Here is a 17246-nt window from a genome sequence, read left to right on the forward strand (position 1 = left end):
ACTCTGCCTTGGGAGCCCAAGTCTGAGCATATGGTCTCTCTGGCTGTTCGTCATCCATCTCGACCTGCTTGAGTGTTCGATTCACAGGGACGCGTCACGATGAAGAGTCAATGAGAGCGATGCAGAGAGACACAGGAGGACCAGGCTATAAAATAGCTAAATAAAACTTTAATAGGTCTAATTGCGAATGTACATAAATTGCACAGCCACATTTTGTCAACACAAATTTCTCTGTACATTATTGTTTTGTCACCGTCGTCAAAGGAAGCAGAATCCAGCAAATACTTTATACTTTCAACATACTTACAAAATGTATCTTCTACAAGATAATAGAAAACATACAACATCTTTTACTCTATTTATAGCTTTATATTTCTGATTGATATTTTTGCCGGACCGGCTGAAGTGTGTGAAGCACGAGCTCGTGCTTTTCTGACTCATAAAAGGGAACTTGGTGGGGAAACGTGATCCGATGGCAGAGAAGTCGTATTAGAAACCAAACACTAGAGTGGGTCTTTTACTTTGTAAAGATGTGTTGATGTGGTCGACATTTGTATTATTGTACACTGCAGTTTAAAGCAAGTTTGTTTAACTTGTACTGAACCAACACCACGCTTTTCATTCCTGTCGTTCTAATCCCTGCTACTGTTTTAGCTAAATGCTAAAAGGGCCGGTTTTCAGTTTAGCTGTCTAACAGTCATTTAAAGTAATGGGATATTGTAACCGTAGGAAATTTAACCCTATACCGAAAGATTTATTTAACATTTACAACTATTAAGTTAAATACTAGACATGGTTTATCACTTTCAATAGCTAAACGGTGGTCTAGCGTTCAGCTACAATGCTAAGCGAAGCGCTAGCAGAGATTCATATGCTGCGTTCCATTAAACCTCGGAGCTCGGAATGATGGCACAACCGAATATACAGAGTTGATATTTACGTTAGCCAGCTAGCCATTGTAAGCAAAAAAACTGTTTATAATAACGCATTACGCAGCATGTCATGCTTACTAATACCAAAGTAATACTTCTATTGTCAGTTATTGGACAGTACTGTGTCTACGACATATTAAATGAGAGAAGTGCGAATAAACGGTAAAAACTACAGCTTTCACTAATTTTGATACACGGAGCAGCCATCTTGGATTTCTAAGTCAGGAGGGTGGTGAGGTTCCTCTGACTCATCATGAGGGGGGTTAGTCCAGTTGAAACTTCCAACTCGGGGGTCTCTAATTCTGAAAAGAAATTTGCTCACCACCAACGCAGCTGCTAAAGAGCAATTAAACCTCCGATTGACGACTGTGGGAGGAAGAACGTGTCATTTCATCTGTCAACAGTAACATCATCTTGCTTTAATCTGCAGTATCACAATATTATTTTAGGACTGGATGTCAGCTATGAGGAGGAAAAAAAGTCCCGTATGATTTCTTTGTTTGTTTCGACTCAAACAGGAATAAGCTGTAAATAGTTCTTTATCAGATATCTGTGATTGAGCTTTATCAAAAAGTCCCTCTCTGCGGGTTTGAACTGTGTTTTTTTCTTTTTAAACACCTGAAACCGGTGCTGTGCTAAAAACAGACAAATCTAATTATAAACAACAACCACTGAACATAAAAGTGCATAGAGCCAGACTGAGGAGAAATACAGGTTTGTGCTTGTGAATCTCATCTAGACTGGACTCGGCTCGGCCCGGAAAACCAACGAGGAGTTCTCCGCGACTTCCCGAGAGTCGAACCCCTATATAACCTTTATTTTATTTTTTTTGGCTAATGATATTAAACTCTAAATACAAAAAAAAAACAATAGCTTTAAATAGGGAGAACACTGAAAGGTTAAACTTTATAGTTCTACCCAATGAGAACAGATGACCGACTGAGCTAATCTGTATTTACAATATCCATAATGATACAGCAGAGTTTGAGCACAAGATACATTTACAAAAAGCTCTGTTAACATTAGGTAAAAATAAGGTGGGCATTTTATTTACACATTCCCAGGCTGTCCTGCCTCTTCATACACGCATCTATCATATGTTCACTATATATGTCTGCAGCAAACCATTCATCACCACCACCTTCCAATTGGCAAATAAAAACAAAACACAATGGTGACACCGATGCAACCGTTGGGCGCTAGACTGAGGATGAAGCATGTGGAGCCTCACACCTGACGCATATATTCTGTCACAGATAAGAAAACTCCATACAAAAATATACAAAATAAAGATGCTGCGATGCGATGGCGTAATGACGAGAGAGATCGGAAGGACTGCAACCCCACGTTAAGACCAACTGTGAGGCTTCACATTCAGAAGAGTTTGGGGGGATGAGCGAGGGGGGGGGGTTGAATAAGGAAAGAAGAGCCAAAAGAGGAGAGGATGATGCCACTAGGAATAAGAGAGTCACAGTTCGGATGCAGCACACTTCATTAGCACTGATAAACAAAGCAGTTAAGAGGGGAAATGTTGCGGGAGGCCATTGTAACAATGACTCACCAGTCCAGTGTATAGTATGAGTGAGTGCGCGGGAACACGTCTCTCAATAGCTCTTGTGCTACTGAAGGAGGGAGACCACAACCCAAATCACCACCTGGGCTGAGCCGACCTGCGTCTTAAAGAGCAGCGACGAGCACCGGAGCGAGGAACCGATCGCCGCAGCCGGAGCTGCACAGACATTTCTTTGAGGTGCGGCGCATTATACTGTGCGTAAAGGGCGAAGCATCGTGGGTAATTTAGAGTGCGGATCAGTGGACGCTGCTGATCGCTGCTCCGCGTGGTCTCCTCCTCCAGGGCTCGAGAGCGCGCTACACACTACAGTCTTTCATCGTCACACAAGAAAAATAAAACTCCTAAATAAAGGGCTGTTTTTTATATTTGAGGTTATCAAATATAGATTCATGTGTGTATACTCTATAGAAGAAAAAAATGCATACATCTATATTAAATTTCATCAATATAGTATCACATAGAATTTTTCTTTAGTATTCATTATACATTTACGCGTGTACAATTTATTTTTCCACAGTATTTTACGTTGTGCCTTTTTTTTGTAGCAGAAATAGAGGCGCTGCAGGAGAAAGTCGAGGTGTGTTCCTTACTTTAAGGCGTTTCATGTACCAATAGCCTTTCACAAAGTGCACTACATGGGGGGCGGAGGGGCGGGACACAGGGGCAAGGAGCAGGAACACACCCGAGGAGTGAGGAGGGAAATAAAGAGACTAAAAATATCTATTGTTCTTTTAATTTCTATTTGGTTCTTTATGAAGAGTGACTTTAGAATAAAGCACTGGAGTAAGCCTCTCAAGGAAACTAAAACGGTAATCCTCAACGCCTGTTATTGTTTATAAGTACGTCCACTTGCTCGTCAAGAGGGAGCAGAATAAAGAAAGAGAAGGAGAGGAGGAGAGGAGGGTTGCTCCGTGTGGTTATATAGTGGTTTGTCCCAGGCGTAGCGAGGGCTGGAATTTGTCCGAGCGTCCGCGCACATCCGCCGGCAAAGTGTGAGACTGAAGGACAGCTTTACAGTTCCGTATGTACACGCTCCGCTCTGCCTCCTCTGGCCGTCACCCTCGTCACGAAGGCCGTCTGGTGATCCCGTTTCCTTTGATGATCTGTCCATCACGCTGCAGCCCCGCCTCTTCCGGCTGGCCCCTCAGAGCGAGGACCTCGACCCCCGCCACACGTCGTGTCCGAAAAGTGGAAATGTCCTCTAAAAAATACTGTCTGCTTCTTTAAAAACACACACACACACACCTTCAAACGGGCATGCATCCATGCACGCACAGCGGCGTCCTGTCGGTGAATGACTGTACACTCGCAGGCACTCGGCACACACTCTGAGGGTGGGGTGGGCTGGGGGGGGCAGATAGCGGCCCGTCTAGCAGTTGCTGCTGTTCCTGAACTCTCCGTTCTCGGTGATCTGCAGTTTGGTGGGGTTGGTGGGGGAGATGCCGTTGCGGGTCTGCATGCTATAGCGTTCCTTCAGCTGGGTCAGAGTGCCCATCAGACGGGCATTGGTTGCATCCAGCGACGCTATACGCTTCTCCTGCAAAACACACACACACACACACATACACATACAGTTAGAGACACAGTGACGAGCCTCTAAAAAGACCTCAATCTAAATTTGCAGACATGCCACAATGATCTGTTCCTCCTCAGGAGATTTAGCATTTCCAAAATCCTTATGCTCAACCTGTTTTACTTTCTCGTGAGCCTTGTTCATTACACCCCAAAACTAACTGTAAATAGCTTATTATGTGCGCCGAGGAGATTATGTTTTCACCCCTGTCTCTTTGTCCTTCCTTGATGGAAGGATGTGGTTTATATTTGTTGTATCATTCAAACTCAGACTAATTTATTCAGATTAAGTTATAACTCTTAAATAAAAAAATACTGAATCCCAATTGTATGAGACAATGATGAAAATAATAGTTGTCTGTTTGCATTCCCACACATGGCTCACTGTCTTCACTGTATGACGGAGGCTGGCCTGAACCACAGATAATGAGCTTTTCATTTCCATTCTCTCTGCCTGTTTACTGACACGGACATCTTGTTGCTTTACTGTGCCGTGTTTGTTTGCAGATGCAAAGTCACATTAGTTTCAGCGTGAAGGAGATTAATCATCCATGTACGTTTGTCTCTCTGGTTCTTTTTTCCACATGTCAAGCTGCAGAATAGTTTTATTTTTTCCCGTTCTATTGTAAAATTAATTTCTAAGATTAAACACACAAACGTATGCGTAACTGTGTATATCTGCGTGTGTTTGTCCTGCATATGTAATGAGCTTTTTTAATATATAGAGGAAATAGGATCTGAAGAAATCTTTAACAAAGATAATTTTTCGAAATTGATTTCATTGAATCTATACAAAGCTGCACTGAGGAAGTACAAACACAATTTTACATGAAGAGCCACCGTGGATTATAGAGGAGCTCCATGTTGACAGAAAAAATAGACGAGAGATTTGTAAATGTATGTTTTATAAGAGAGGGGGAGCTGAGAAATTCTGCTCAGCCATTCGGGCTTGTCAATGCCAGAGTGGAGACGGCCATGAATTAAACATCTCTTTGTGTTGCGGTGACCCTTTGTTTCCTCAAGCAGAAGACACGAGTGACAGCACACACAAAATTGAAACACAAAGACGAGAACCATATGCAATCTGCAGAGTGCGCAGCGGGAATGTCCTGTCAGTCAGCGTGTTGTAGAAGAAGGGCAAACTGACCTGTGCATCGATGATTTTCTGTTTGGAGTCGACGACCGCCTGCATGTCGGAATGATCCTTCTTCAGTTCCTCTTCCACGGACATTAACCTGGAGATTAGATCAAGCCGAGTCAGTGAAACAGGCCTAATGAAAATAAGGGCTACATCCATGTGACCACATTTTCATTAATTTAATTCAAACTTCAACTATCTCTGTCCACACAAGCATTTTGGCATGTATCGATTTAAATCCCCGTTCATACTGACACGCCTGAAAACGCTTATCATGTGACCACTCGCATACAAAGGGCATGCACATGCTGGTGTACACAGGAAGCATTTGGTTATTGGTTGCAGAATTGTCACAAACTTTCGTCTCAAACACACGTAAACAGTTCTATCATTGTCATTTGATACCCACGAAGCGGTTGTGAGAGCCTACTTCATCGTGTCCAAAACATCTTAGTTTCTACCCTGCAAGAAGACAACTCGGAGTGGGAGTTTTCAGACTACAACAAGGTTTCCAAACGGCTCATTCTTCCCCACCTGCTGATGATGCCCTTCATCTGCAGGTCCTTGTCGTCCTGCTGTCGGCGCAGGCGCTCCTCCGACTCCTCCAGCCTCGCCTGGTACTCCATCAACACCTTCTGGGCCTGCTCGTCCTGACCCTTCAGCCGGGCCTCGTACTCCTCCAGCTTCTGCACCGACGCCCGCAGCTTCTCCTGCAGCAACGCGATCTCCTGCTGGTACTGAATAAAGAAGCAGAGAGACATCAGCGCCGTTGTCATTACCATCTTGGTAATAATTTTCATCATCATCATCGTCAACCCTATCTTCATTACCATAGCTGACAAGAACAAAAAAAAAAAGAAATCTCTCAATCAGGTCGGAGATAACGTCCTGTTGTTCCCCATCATTTCTGTTCTGAATAGAGAGACTGCCTCGGTCTCACACAGTTCATTTGTCAGCATTTCTTAAGAAAGCACTAAACCTATATGGCTGCACCACAAAATTAAACTCTGCTTAAATGGCTCTGATGATTTGTTCGGAGGTTAAGTAAAAAATACACACAAAAAGGAAGATAAGAAAGGAAGTTTAGAATGAAGAACAGCACGAATGAGTGAAGAAGGGAGAGATAGAAGCAGTTGTATTTATATATATAAATATATATAAATAAATACATCTTGAGGATATAGTATCGGATGTTGTGAGGTATCAGTGGATGACCAGTGAGAGTGATACACTTAGTTATACTAGACTACAACATCCACGCTGGTTGTTCTCTGAGGTGGTTCTTAATTCAAAGTTGTAGTTAATAATTTGGGATCATAGACTTTACTTAAAGATGGTCGACATCACGTCTCCCCAAAACTTAAGCCAAATCATCCTGAGCACCACCTAGTGGCTGGCTGCAGTACATATGTCATAAAACCCACCTCCTCAATGTTAATGGATGGATGGATAGTGGAAGTGGAGATGTGTTGTCCATCTTAAAAGCAGTCTATAGTCTGGACCAAAAAGGTGGACTCTCACTAGCTACACTGCAACGACGGTTAAATAGTCTTATTAGATCATTATGCTTAGCACAGTACGGCCACTTGTCAAGTATTCAATTGCAACTATCAATCTGACGAAAGTCTCTATTAATTTCTGGTTAAATAAAGATAAACATTTTCATCAACACTATCCATCTACAGTGCCTTGCATAAGTATTCACCCCCCTTGGACTTTTTCCCATTATGTACTGTTACTAACTGGAATTCAAATAGACTTAAATAAACTTTTTCCCGTTTGATCAACAAAACATGCATAGTACTTTGGAAGTGCAAAATAAATTTTATAGTGACACAAACAGTAATGAGAACAAAAAAGTTGACATCTGTTGGGTGCGTAAGTATTCACCCCCCTGTGTCAATACTTGGTAGAACCCCCTTTCGCTGCAATTACAGCTGCAAGTCTTTTGGGGTATGTCTCTACCAGCTTTGCACATCTAGAGATGGAAAGGTTTGTCCATTCTTCTTGGCAAAAAAGATGAAGCTCAGTCAGATTGGATGGAGACCGTCTGTGAACCGCAATCTTCTAGTCTTGCCATAGATTCTCTATTGGATTGAGGTCTGGGCTTTGACTGGGCCATTTTAAGACATTAACATTCTTTAATCCAAACCATTCCTTTGTAGCTCTGGCTGTATGTTTAGGGTCATTGTCCTGCTGGAAGATGAACCTCCGCCCCAGTCTCAAGTCTTTTGCAGACTGCATCAGATTTTCTTCAAGGATTTCCCTGTATTTGGCTCCATCCATCTTTCCCTCTATTCTGACCAGTTTCCCTGTACCTGCTGAAGAGAAGCATCCCCACAGCATGATGCTACCACCACCATGTTTCACTGTTGGGATGGTGTGCTCAGGGTGATGGGCAGTGTTGGGTTTTCGCCACACATAGCGTTTTGCATTGAGGCCAAAAAGTTCAATTTTGGTCTCATCTGACCAGAGCACCTTCTTCCACATGTTTGCTGTGTCTCCCACATGGCTTCTGGCAAACTCCAAACGGGATTTTTTATGGATCCCTTTCAACAATGGCTTTCTTCTTGCCACTCTTCCATAAAGGCCAGATTTGTGGAGTAGACGACTAATAGTTGTCCTGTGGACAGATTCTCCCACCTCAGCTGTGGATCTCTGCAACTCCTCCAGAGTAACCATGGGCCTCCTGGTTGCTTCTCTGATTAATTTTCTCCTTGTCCGACTCTTCAGTTTGGGTGGACGGCCTCCTCTTGGTAGGTTTGCGGTTGTGCCATATTCTTTCCATTTTCTTATGATGGATTTTATGGTGCTCAGAGACATGTTCAAAGCTCTGGATATTTTTTTATAACCTAACCCTGCTTCATATTTCTCCACAACTTTATCCCTGACCTGTTTGGTGAGCTCCTTGGTCTTCATGATGCTGTTTGTTCAGTAATGATCTCCAACAAACTCTGAGTCCGTCACAGAACAGGTGTATTTATACTGAGATTAAATTGCAGACAGGTGGACCCTATTTACTAATTATGTGACTTGCAAATGTGACTTGTGAATGCAATTGGTCGCACCAGATCTTTGTTAGGGGTTTCACAGTAAAGGGGGTGAATACATATGCACTCAACACTTTTCAGATTTTTATTTGTAAATAATTGTGAAATCCATGTAATATTTCCCCCCACTTCCAAATGATGCACTATTTTGTGTTGGTCCATTACATAAACTCACGATGAAATACATTTTAATCTGTGGTTATACCATGACAAAATGTAGAAAAGTCCAAAGGGGGTGAATACTTATGCAAGGCACTGTATAACAGCATTTTTTTTTTGCCGAAATTAAAACTAAACAAAAACTGTAAGGACTATTTTATTTGGATAATATGCCTTATTATTCATCGATGCTGAAGCACATAGTGAAAGACAAACAATCAGAGCGCCCTGAACAATGGGATCCAATTACACAGAGTGAGGAAGCTGCCGGGATCATTTATCTTTCCCTGTCACCTTGTTTAGCCTCGTCACTCTGCTGCCCACCACAGGGGAATTCTTATACCACCACCCCCCCTCCTCCCGGGAGGAAGAGTGACCTCAGATCGGTCCTTCTTATCGTCTTTAGTCCTCTCTCCATCTCTAATATCCCAAAGCTCTTGTCACTAGATCCCCTGAGAATGAAGGACATCTACTGTTTCTTCAACTGCCTATGATCTGACCCTTGGTCCCTGCACTGCTCTCCTTCAGATGCACAATACATTGTAGTTTGCACGCTGCCACTGTCTCAACCTGTGTCCTCTACACCTGGAACATAGGTGGCTAACTCAGGGGGAGGGGGAAACAACAAACTATAACAAATATATTTTGGACAAAAAATGTTTGTAGAAATTAATAAGCTTCTTTGTCGGTTAGGTTGACTTCAACATTTTAATTTGTTAAAGTATAAACCTTAACTAACTTTAGAAATATTTAATAATACAACAGAAAAAAGAGCAAAACAATGATTCTAATTAAAAACCTAAAAGTTAATTGTCCCATTATTCATATTAATTGTATTACAATTTATGTATTTAATTAATCCAATTTACTGATACTTTTCCCATTAAAACATAATAGTAGCATAAACAATTGAAAATGTTGTGTAATGTTGCAGAAAAGTTTGTCCTTTGTAATCATACTAAAGCCCAAAATTGTGTTTCAGATAAAACATTTAAATTTCAAGCACTGTTTTATGCTGACTGTCTGATGTTTGTACTGATTAGAATTTAAATTTTGTCCTGATGTCCGAGGAAGACAAACATGTACCTTCATTTGTAACAGTTCACTGAATGTACGCTGTGTATATATAAATGAATTTGGATTTTTTAAATGCCTCCAGTGAGGACATGTGTCGTTGAGACTGTTTCTAAGCTGCTAGTTTCCAATCCTCCTCTTGTTGCTGCTTGGCTATTTTAAGGTGGCCGTGGCTTCTTTTGAGTGAGACGGAGGTTATTGCCTTCTTTGGTTGCTCTCCCTCACTGGGCTGCTGGCGTGAGGGAAAGCATGAGTTACGTTAGGATGACAGGTTTGTGTTCTTTACGGATGGAGGGAAAAAAAAAAAAATTCAGGGAGCATTTGGCAGCCAATAAAAGCAAGGAAGCGAAGCTGAGGGTGAATATTTGTAAATGATGCTGAGAAGAGAAGCAGTGAACATAAGCAGAGGAAGCAGCAAAGAGCTTGTTCTCTCTCTCTCTCTCTCTGTCTGTTTGTTTCTCACATACAGAAGATGCAAAGCAGACACACACAAGCTCAGACATGTCTGTGTGGATGTGCTGCATGTGCATACACACACACACACACCTTCTTTGGGTAATTACGTTCATTCCAAATATAGTTAGAGGGGCAGAAAGGGGGGTTTGGGATGTGTTTTTAAGATAAAGGCTAAAAAGTAAGACGTGAGCTGAAGTAACAAGGTTAAAGGGATAGTTTACAGAAAATGAAAATTCACTCATTATTTCCTCAGCCCTATGCCGATGGAGGGTTGCGTGAAGTGTCTGAGTCCACAAAACACTTTAGGAGTTTCAGGGCTAAGCATTGTTGCGGCCAAAGTGACCACTTCATTCGACGTAATTAAGCAACAGAGAAAAACCTAACATGCCTCCATACTGCTCAAGTGGTGTCATCCAAGTGTCCGCAAGCCTCAACATTCATACTTGAATCTAAACGGCGTCATTTACACGATGTTTTAAACTTAAAAGTCCACTTCCGGAAGTAGCAATGCTAGCGGACGTAGCGATGCTAGCAGACGCCACACATGCCCTTGGACGAGAGCTATGCTGGTTTTGGTGAGATTATTAACTAGCCTCCAAGGAGGATATCAGAGGATATTTAGGCTAAAAACATGGTGTAAATGACACCATTTCCAATCAAATATGAATGTCGGGGCTTGTGGATATACGAGCAGTATGGAGGCATGTTGTGTTTATTACGTCTGAAGAAGATGTCCTGTTTACTTCAATTGCATTGGATTTGGCTGTAACACTGTTTACCCCTGAGACTTCCAAAGTGTTTTGTGGACTGAAACACTTTACACACCCCTCCATGTGCATAGTGGTGAGTGGATAATAAATGAATTTTCACTTTTCTGTGAACAAACCCTTTAAGAACATTTTAATAGTACTTCTTTGAGTGTGTAAGTCCTCCAACTGCAACAACTGGGTGATTCATGGATTAGGCGCCAAATAGCAATAGTGGGTGCTATTTGATACTAATAAGAATCTGGATCAAGGGAATTTGAATGGGGTTTCATATGAGGACTGCTGGGCCTTGGCCGAGGTACGTGCTCTTCTGAGTGCCATTCTAGTTGTTTACTCATTCCAGCTTTACATATGATAATAATAACCTGTACAGCTTTGGAGTTGAATTAAAAACAAGACATTCGTAATCATCTCTTTAGTCTGTTGCCTCTTTCACAATTTTCAGAATTTAAACCACCAGACGATTCATCGAGATAATAATCAGCATGATGTTGAACGTCCTGGTGGTGATATATAATCCTGCCTGCTATATTTAGCCTCACAATTATGTCTGCTGTTATAACTTCTTTCAGCCATTACTGCTGTTGCTATGACTTTCCAGCAGCTGATAGCCACAGTTTGCTGCTCTCTGTGACAACAGCCAAACAACATCACTGATAAACTGCTTCAACATCAGTGAGTAGCCAATTTCAGGGAAATTGGAGATTACGGTATTAGGGGGTCACATGCAGAGTACTATATATCCTATTTATCTCAATGCATATATTATAACTTTAAGTAATAAGGGTTGGTCTCGCCTTTGTAAGGGACCTCAGGGAGGGCAGAGCTGGAATGGATAAAGTAGAAAATTAGTGTTTTAAGGGAAGGGGGGTAAATGAGTGAACTAATGAGAGGTAAAGAAAGGAAGGACAGTTCAGTTGAAGCATAACGGCTGCAGGTCGGGGCGGTCTGTGAAGAGGAGGCATTGGCAAAAAGGTCAAGAGTTGGATGAGGAGGCAGGTTACCTTCTCCACCTGAGTCAGATCCTCTCTGTTTCTCAGTGACTCGGGATCCGTCCCCTCATGGTCTAAATACTGCACATTCATATTCAATAGCCAGGCTGCTGTGCGGTCCAGCGCACTTGGGTTCACAGGGGAGGGGGCCTATAGTGAAACCAACACAACATCCACACACACACACGCACGCACACACACACGCACACACATACAGACATACATGAGCTGAGTGCAAGTGACGGGGGAGCAGGGGGAGCAGGGGGGAGGCAGGTTGCAACAACAACAACAAAACAACAATAGCACAGAAACAACAGAAATCAGCTTGAAATGCACCCACTCCTCTGGACTGAAAGCAGCAGGTGGGATGGAGAACACACTCCTGTAGTCAAGCTCACACATGCAGGGCCGCACAGCACACACTTTGAGGCCCTGATTTCCATGTGTGCGAGTGTGTGCACATGAAACCAGCCTGGAGGCCGAGACGAGCAGCTAATGTGTGTGTGAGTGTGTGTGTGTTTCTATCCGCCTCATTTCTGATAGATGGCCTTTTACAGTGCATGAGTGGGGACGTAGGATGGTTTTATAGTTCAAATAATTTGCATTAAAGGCTTTTAAAAAGGTCAAAATACCCAAATGTTGAAACGGCAAATGGATAAAAATAAATGAAACTTTGTGTCGGCCCACACATGAAACGAAACTTTACAAAGATGTTGGCGTTAGTACCGTAGTTACTGACTAACTTTTTAATAGAGACAGTTGAATAGGATATATAAATCCACATTAAATTATAATCAAGATCCATCTACTTTAACAGAATATATATGATTTTTACTTTTGTATATTTCACCTATAACCCATACAACTATAATTAAGAAGCCAGCGCCATATCAAATGTGCAGCATGAAGGTTAAAGAAAAAAGGTTTAGTTTGTTGTTAAGCAGTTTTTAAGTTTTTTATTAAACCTTTCAAAAAGTAAATGATCTGTGCAAAGTTGTGCATATTGTTTTTCAAAAGTCGGCTGATTTTCATTTCAGAATAGTATGATACTGCTGAACGCTGCTCGATTCATATCAGCTCAGTATGAGTCTCTATTGCATTTGACGTAATTTACAGTCGAGTTTCTCTCTGAGCGGAGAAGGAGCAGAGGCTGACAACTTTTAAGTGCACACGTTGACCAAAAAGGGAAAAAGAGGAGGTCAGGAAAAATATCAGCATTTGTTAATTGTGCACAATTTTGTGAGAGTGGATGTTAGCAGTTGTCATGGCTACAGCATTAGCAGCTCTTCTTCTGGCTTGTTTCTGGTACAACAACCAGTGTTGCTTGCTTGTGTCTTGCACCTTTTTTACACCTTTATTTAAAAACAGTCAAACAACTTAAAAAAGGCAATTGACTCCTTTCCCACTGACAGTAGAGGAGTTTGCCTTGCTGATGTAATCCATTGCCATTGCAAGAAGAAAACAAACAGATGTTGGTGGGTTTTTTACCACTGGAAAAGACTCTTTTCAGACTTGCTAATTTTGGTTGATGCTGGACAGTATCAGCAAAATCACCACGATAGTCACAGTAATTACAGATTAAAACCATTTGATTTTGTTTCCTATTTTTCCTATTTATAGTTGCACAAAACCCGCCACAGCAAATTCTGTGTATGTGCAAACCTACTTGGCAATAAAACCAGATTCTGATTCATCCCTGCAGGGAGGGTCCCACAACTCAAAGTCCTGGGCTGGGTGCTTAGTTCCCTGAACGTACAAATTAAATGAGGGTGTGGTGTCCCTGCTGTGGATTATTGCACAGGGAGGAGAGATGGCCAGGAGAGATGGAGACATGCAGATGCCCTCCCCTTCAGCCACCAAGGGCAACCATTGACCAGTTTTGTTAATTACAACCTTGTAGTCCTGACCTGCCAATACTACACACTCAGCAGCACATTCGTAAAAGAGAATGCTCCCACTGTGACCACACACGCTAACACACACTCTGCATCAATACACTGACCCAGTCGTATACTGGATCTGTTCGGAACCATGAGGGTGTAGTTTTTCTGATGCCTTGCTGGCACATATATCCCTTGTTAATAAAACGCTAATTGTGCCTACACCCTCATTCTCAGCCCATTAAACTTGACCAGTAAAACAGTAATAAAGTGATGAGCTGCCTGTATGCAAATTACTGTGATTACATGCACAATGACTGCAGTTCATTACATGCACAATGTGCAGCGCCGAGTCCGCCCACACAGCCTGTCCTCAACATTCTATGAGAAAAATGGGCACTTTGTAAGAAAGACTTTCTCTATGGTGAAATTTCAGGTGATCATACAGACTAAAGCAGCTATAGTCGACTGTCTGGAATCATAAATACCAGCTTCAATAGATGTGTAGTGGTGTTAGCCCCGTACCTGTTTATGGTGAGCCCTCTGCTTGGTCTCAGGACTGTCACCTTTGGAAGAAGAGGACTGCCGTAACCGAGCACCGCTTCCGGGCCAGTCGGGGGATGATGTCATCATGCTGCCAGACGAGGGCCGGGGGTAGGGGCCGCTGTTTAGCAGGTTCGGCGGGGTGCGGCCCCGGGTGATGCTCTGAGGCGGGGGCTGGTCTATCCTCCGCTGTGGGCCAGCACTGTTCTGTCTGGGGACGGTGGGCTGGTGCTGCATTTCCGTGAGGGATAGTTGTCGGCGGTTAAACTCGCCCGAACGCCTGGCGTACTCGTCCCCGCTGCTCCCCCCACCACCGCCGCCACCACCACCACCACCATGGTTCAAGAAGGCATGTTTTCCTCCTGCGGATCCCTCCTCATTGTTGCTGTGGGAACTAACAGAACTGTGGCACTCTGACCCTGAGTCGGTCATCCCGCGCGGGGAGACAGGCAGGCAGGCTGCCATCTGGTAAACTGGATTCTGGAAGGATAGGGGGGCGAGCAGTTGGGCGGGTCGACCTGGGGTGCTTTCTGTTCCTGGGGTGGTGGGGGTCTGGCCTGGCCTTCTCAAGGTTGGACCTCCGAGGATGTTGCCTTGTGGGACTCTGGCTGACCAGCCCCCACCAGATCCTGGGCCTTCACCCAAAGTGTCTGAGGTACAAGGACCCGGGCCACCTTCCAGACTGCGTGGGTCCTGGAGGTCCACCATGGACAGGCTTTTGCTGCCATTTGCCATGCCCAGGTCCGGCTCGTTGGTCTCGGAGTAGCTTGAGCTGCGTGCTGGGGAGGGCTGGATCCCTGAGCTCCGTGTCACAAAGAATAGGTCCTTGTTTTCTGGGGTTGGGGAGGGTAACCTGGTAAAATCAACCAATCTAAAAGAGACAAAAGGGACCCAGGTTAAACTCTCAGCCAATCACTGATTGATCACTCGTTGATTGAACGTTGTCTAAGCCTATAGGGGACTATACCAAAATGATAATGTAAACTTGAAAATGAAAACTTCCATCGAAACCACTCTTGCAAGAAATGTCACAATGGCATGGCCAAAAGGGGGAGCTGCTGACTTCTGCGTTATAGAAGTAGATTGATAAGAGATTGTCTGCTCTGTCAGTAAATTACATTCTACAATGAATGTTAGCATATCTGTTCAGTTAGTTACGCAAAGGTGAGCACATCGTTATCATATTGCTGGTGATACTGAAGTGGAAAGAGATAATTTTACTTAGGTGTCTCTGGCGCTAATGGCTCTTTAATTTACATGCTAGCTGGAAATGTAGTTTGGCAGATAAGGTGGAATGTAGGAAACTATGTAGCTAACATTCAATATATATTGCAGAGCTTGGAAAGGGAATGGGGGAAAGTACGGGGTAATCAGTTGGTTACAATATGCAACTTCACCACTAGATGCCACAAAATCCGACACACTTATCCATTAAAGGAAAGAAATGTATGGTCATCTTTACTCCCTTTTTCCCAAACGTGTGATTTTGTCAGATCATTTATTCGTCACATTACGCTCATCTCATCACTCCGTTCCATTACCCTTTTCTCATTTAATTTCTCTCTACTCTTCCATTCTGCTCAATTTCTCCCTTTTCCTTTCTCCTAGTCTACATGTCACTGGTTGGTGGATGAGAAGCGATTAAGTCAGAATGGTGAGCTCATTCCAATGCTGTTTCATCCCTACAGCTTGCTGACACACACACGGACACACAGGTCAATATGTGAGCAAACAGTGGCTGTGATAAAGTAAAGCAGGTCGGCTCCAACATCAGGTCACATGGGGACATTACCTAATTAGTTCAATTGATCCCAGCCCCCCGATGAGCATAACGATCCCAGCTGTCTGACTCCCTTCCTGTTTCTCCTGTTGTCTCATCTTCCACTTACGCGCCACGCATACTCATCTACCTGAGACTTTCTCTGACTTATTATTCATATCTTTCTCCTCCTTTGGGTCGCTGTGCCTTCATGTTAATCTTTTCTAAGTTTCACCTTGTTACTGTTCTGCCGGGGAGTAAGAGGACAGGAGATAAGTGAGATAAAGGTGCCATCCCGAATGTGTGTATTCATCCGTGGGGGAGTAAACGAGGTTTCATCTGGCAAACAAGAAGGGTGACACTCGCCTGACAAACATGAACCCTCAGCGGAATTGGTTGGTGGCGCAGGAAAACAATGGGTGTAGAGTATCAGGGTTGACTTTACAACGAGGGAGGGTCTTAATCTTTTCTGCAATTAGCTAATCGCAACATCGCCAGCGATCAAATATGCCCAGAGCCGCATGCTGACGAAAGCAGTGGGAGCCAAAGCTGAGAGCAGAAAGTGGCACTGGGATTTATCTGCAACAGATGCTCCGTGAACAGGTCAGCTGTTCCAAGACTTCAAAGTTTATATCATTTGGAGAGTAATGGAAAAATATCTATAAATCTATAAACACCTGCTTTATTGTCTTCAGTGATAAAAGGACATTTGAATGCCTTTTTGTTTTTTCACTGGATAAACAAGGACTGATACTTTGCACATACACAGTCTATAAAAATGACCTGCTGAGTTTTAACTTAGGCTACATTTATATTAGCTTATCCTTATATTTATACTTTGAACTACAATAATTGACACCAATGTCAAAAGCAGCAGCACCAATACTCTGGACATCAGCTGCTGATTTAACATTTCCCCTGAGCCGCACAAGATCTAATGGGTTCTTCCCTGACCCATAGCACCTCCTTCCACTAAGGTTTGAGTTTTTGCTGCCTAACAAACCTACAAATAAACATACAGGGGTGATTTCTTTGTGTGTATTCGCTGAGATCTTGAATATTTCTTACCCTGAAAGTTCATTGTCTATGACCATCTTCTGCAGACCAGTGGAGATGCTACAGCTCGCCTCGGCGGGCGGCGAGCCCATTTGCTCCGAGGACTGCCCGGGTGTCATCTGGACACTTGACGGGTTGGACAGAGCTGTGTTCACCTCCCGCAGGATCCTGGGCAGAGGACCCAGCTTCGAGGCCGCACTCTGAAGAGAGTTGACAATTGACAGTCAGCCAAATTAAAAACTCTGGACCACTTCAGTCGGAGTATTGATTGGATTTGTATATAATATTTGCATAT

General features: G+C 43.2%; 1 protein-coding gene across 9 annotated transcripts in view; it reads right to left on the bottom strand.

Moving 5' to 3' along the window:
- Positions 1-3833: 3833 nt before the first annotated feature.
- Positions 3834-17246, bottom strand: part of dab2ipb (DAB2 interacting protein b) — a 138813-nt gene continuing 125400 nt past the window's right edge. For 7 of the 9 annotated variants that reach the window (XM_053410887.1, XM_053410885.1, XM_053410893.1 and 4 more), the window contains 6 exons: positions 16964-17151; positions 14119-15007; positions 11726-11863; positions 5750-5952; positions 5225-5312; positions 3834-4042 (listed from right to left, as the gene is read on the bottom strand). In XM_053410887.1, the coding sequence (XP_053266862.1) occupies positions 3875-4042; positions 5225-5312; positions 5750-5952; positions 11726-11863; positions 14119-15007; positions 16964-17151 (1674 nt within the window). In that variant the 3' untranslated portion in view covers positions 3834-3874. The remainder of the gene's footprint in view (positions 4043-5224; positions 5313-5749; positions 5953-11725; positions 11864-14118; positions 15008-16963; positions 17152-17246) is intronic. The other 2 variants (XM_053410894.1, XM_053410889.1) reach the window with 2 other exon arrangements.

This window comes from Pleuronectes platessa, chromosome 19 (genome assembly GCF_947347685.1).
Source record: "Pleuronectes platessa chromosome 19, fPlePla1.1, whole genome shotgun sequence".
Classification (NCBI taxonomy): Eukaryota; Metazoa; Chordata; class Actinopteri; order Pleuronectiformes; family Pleuronectidae; genus Pleuronectes; species Pleuronectes platessa.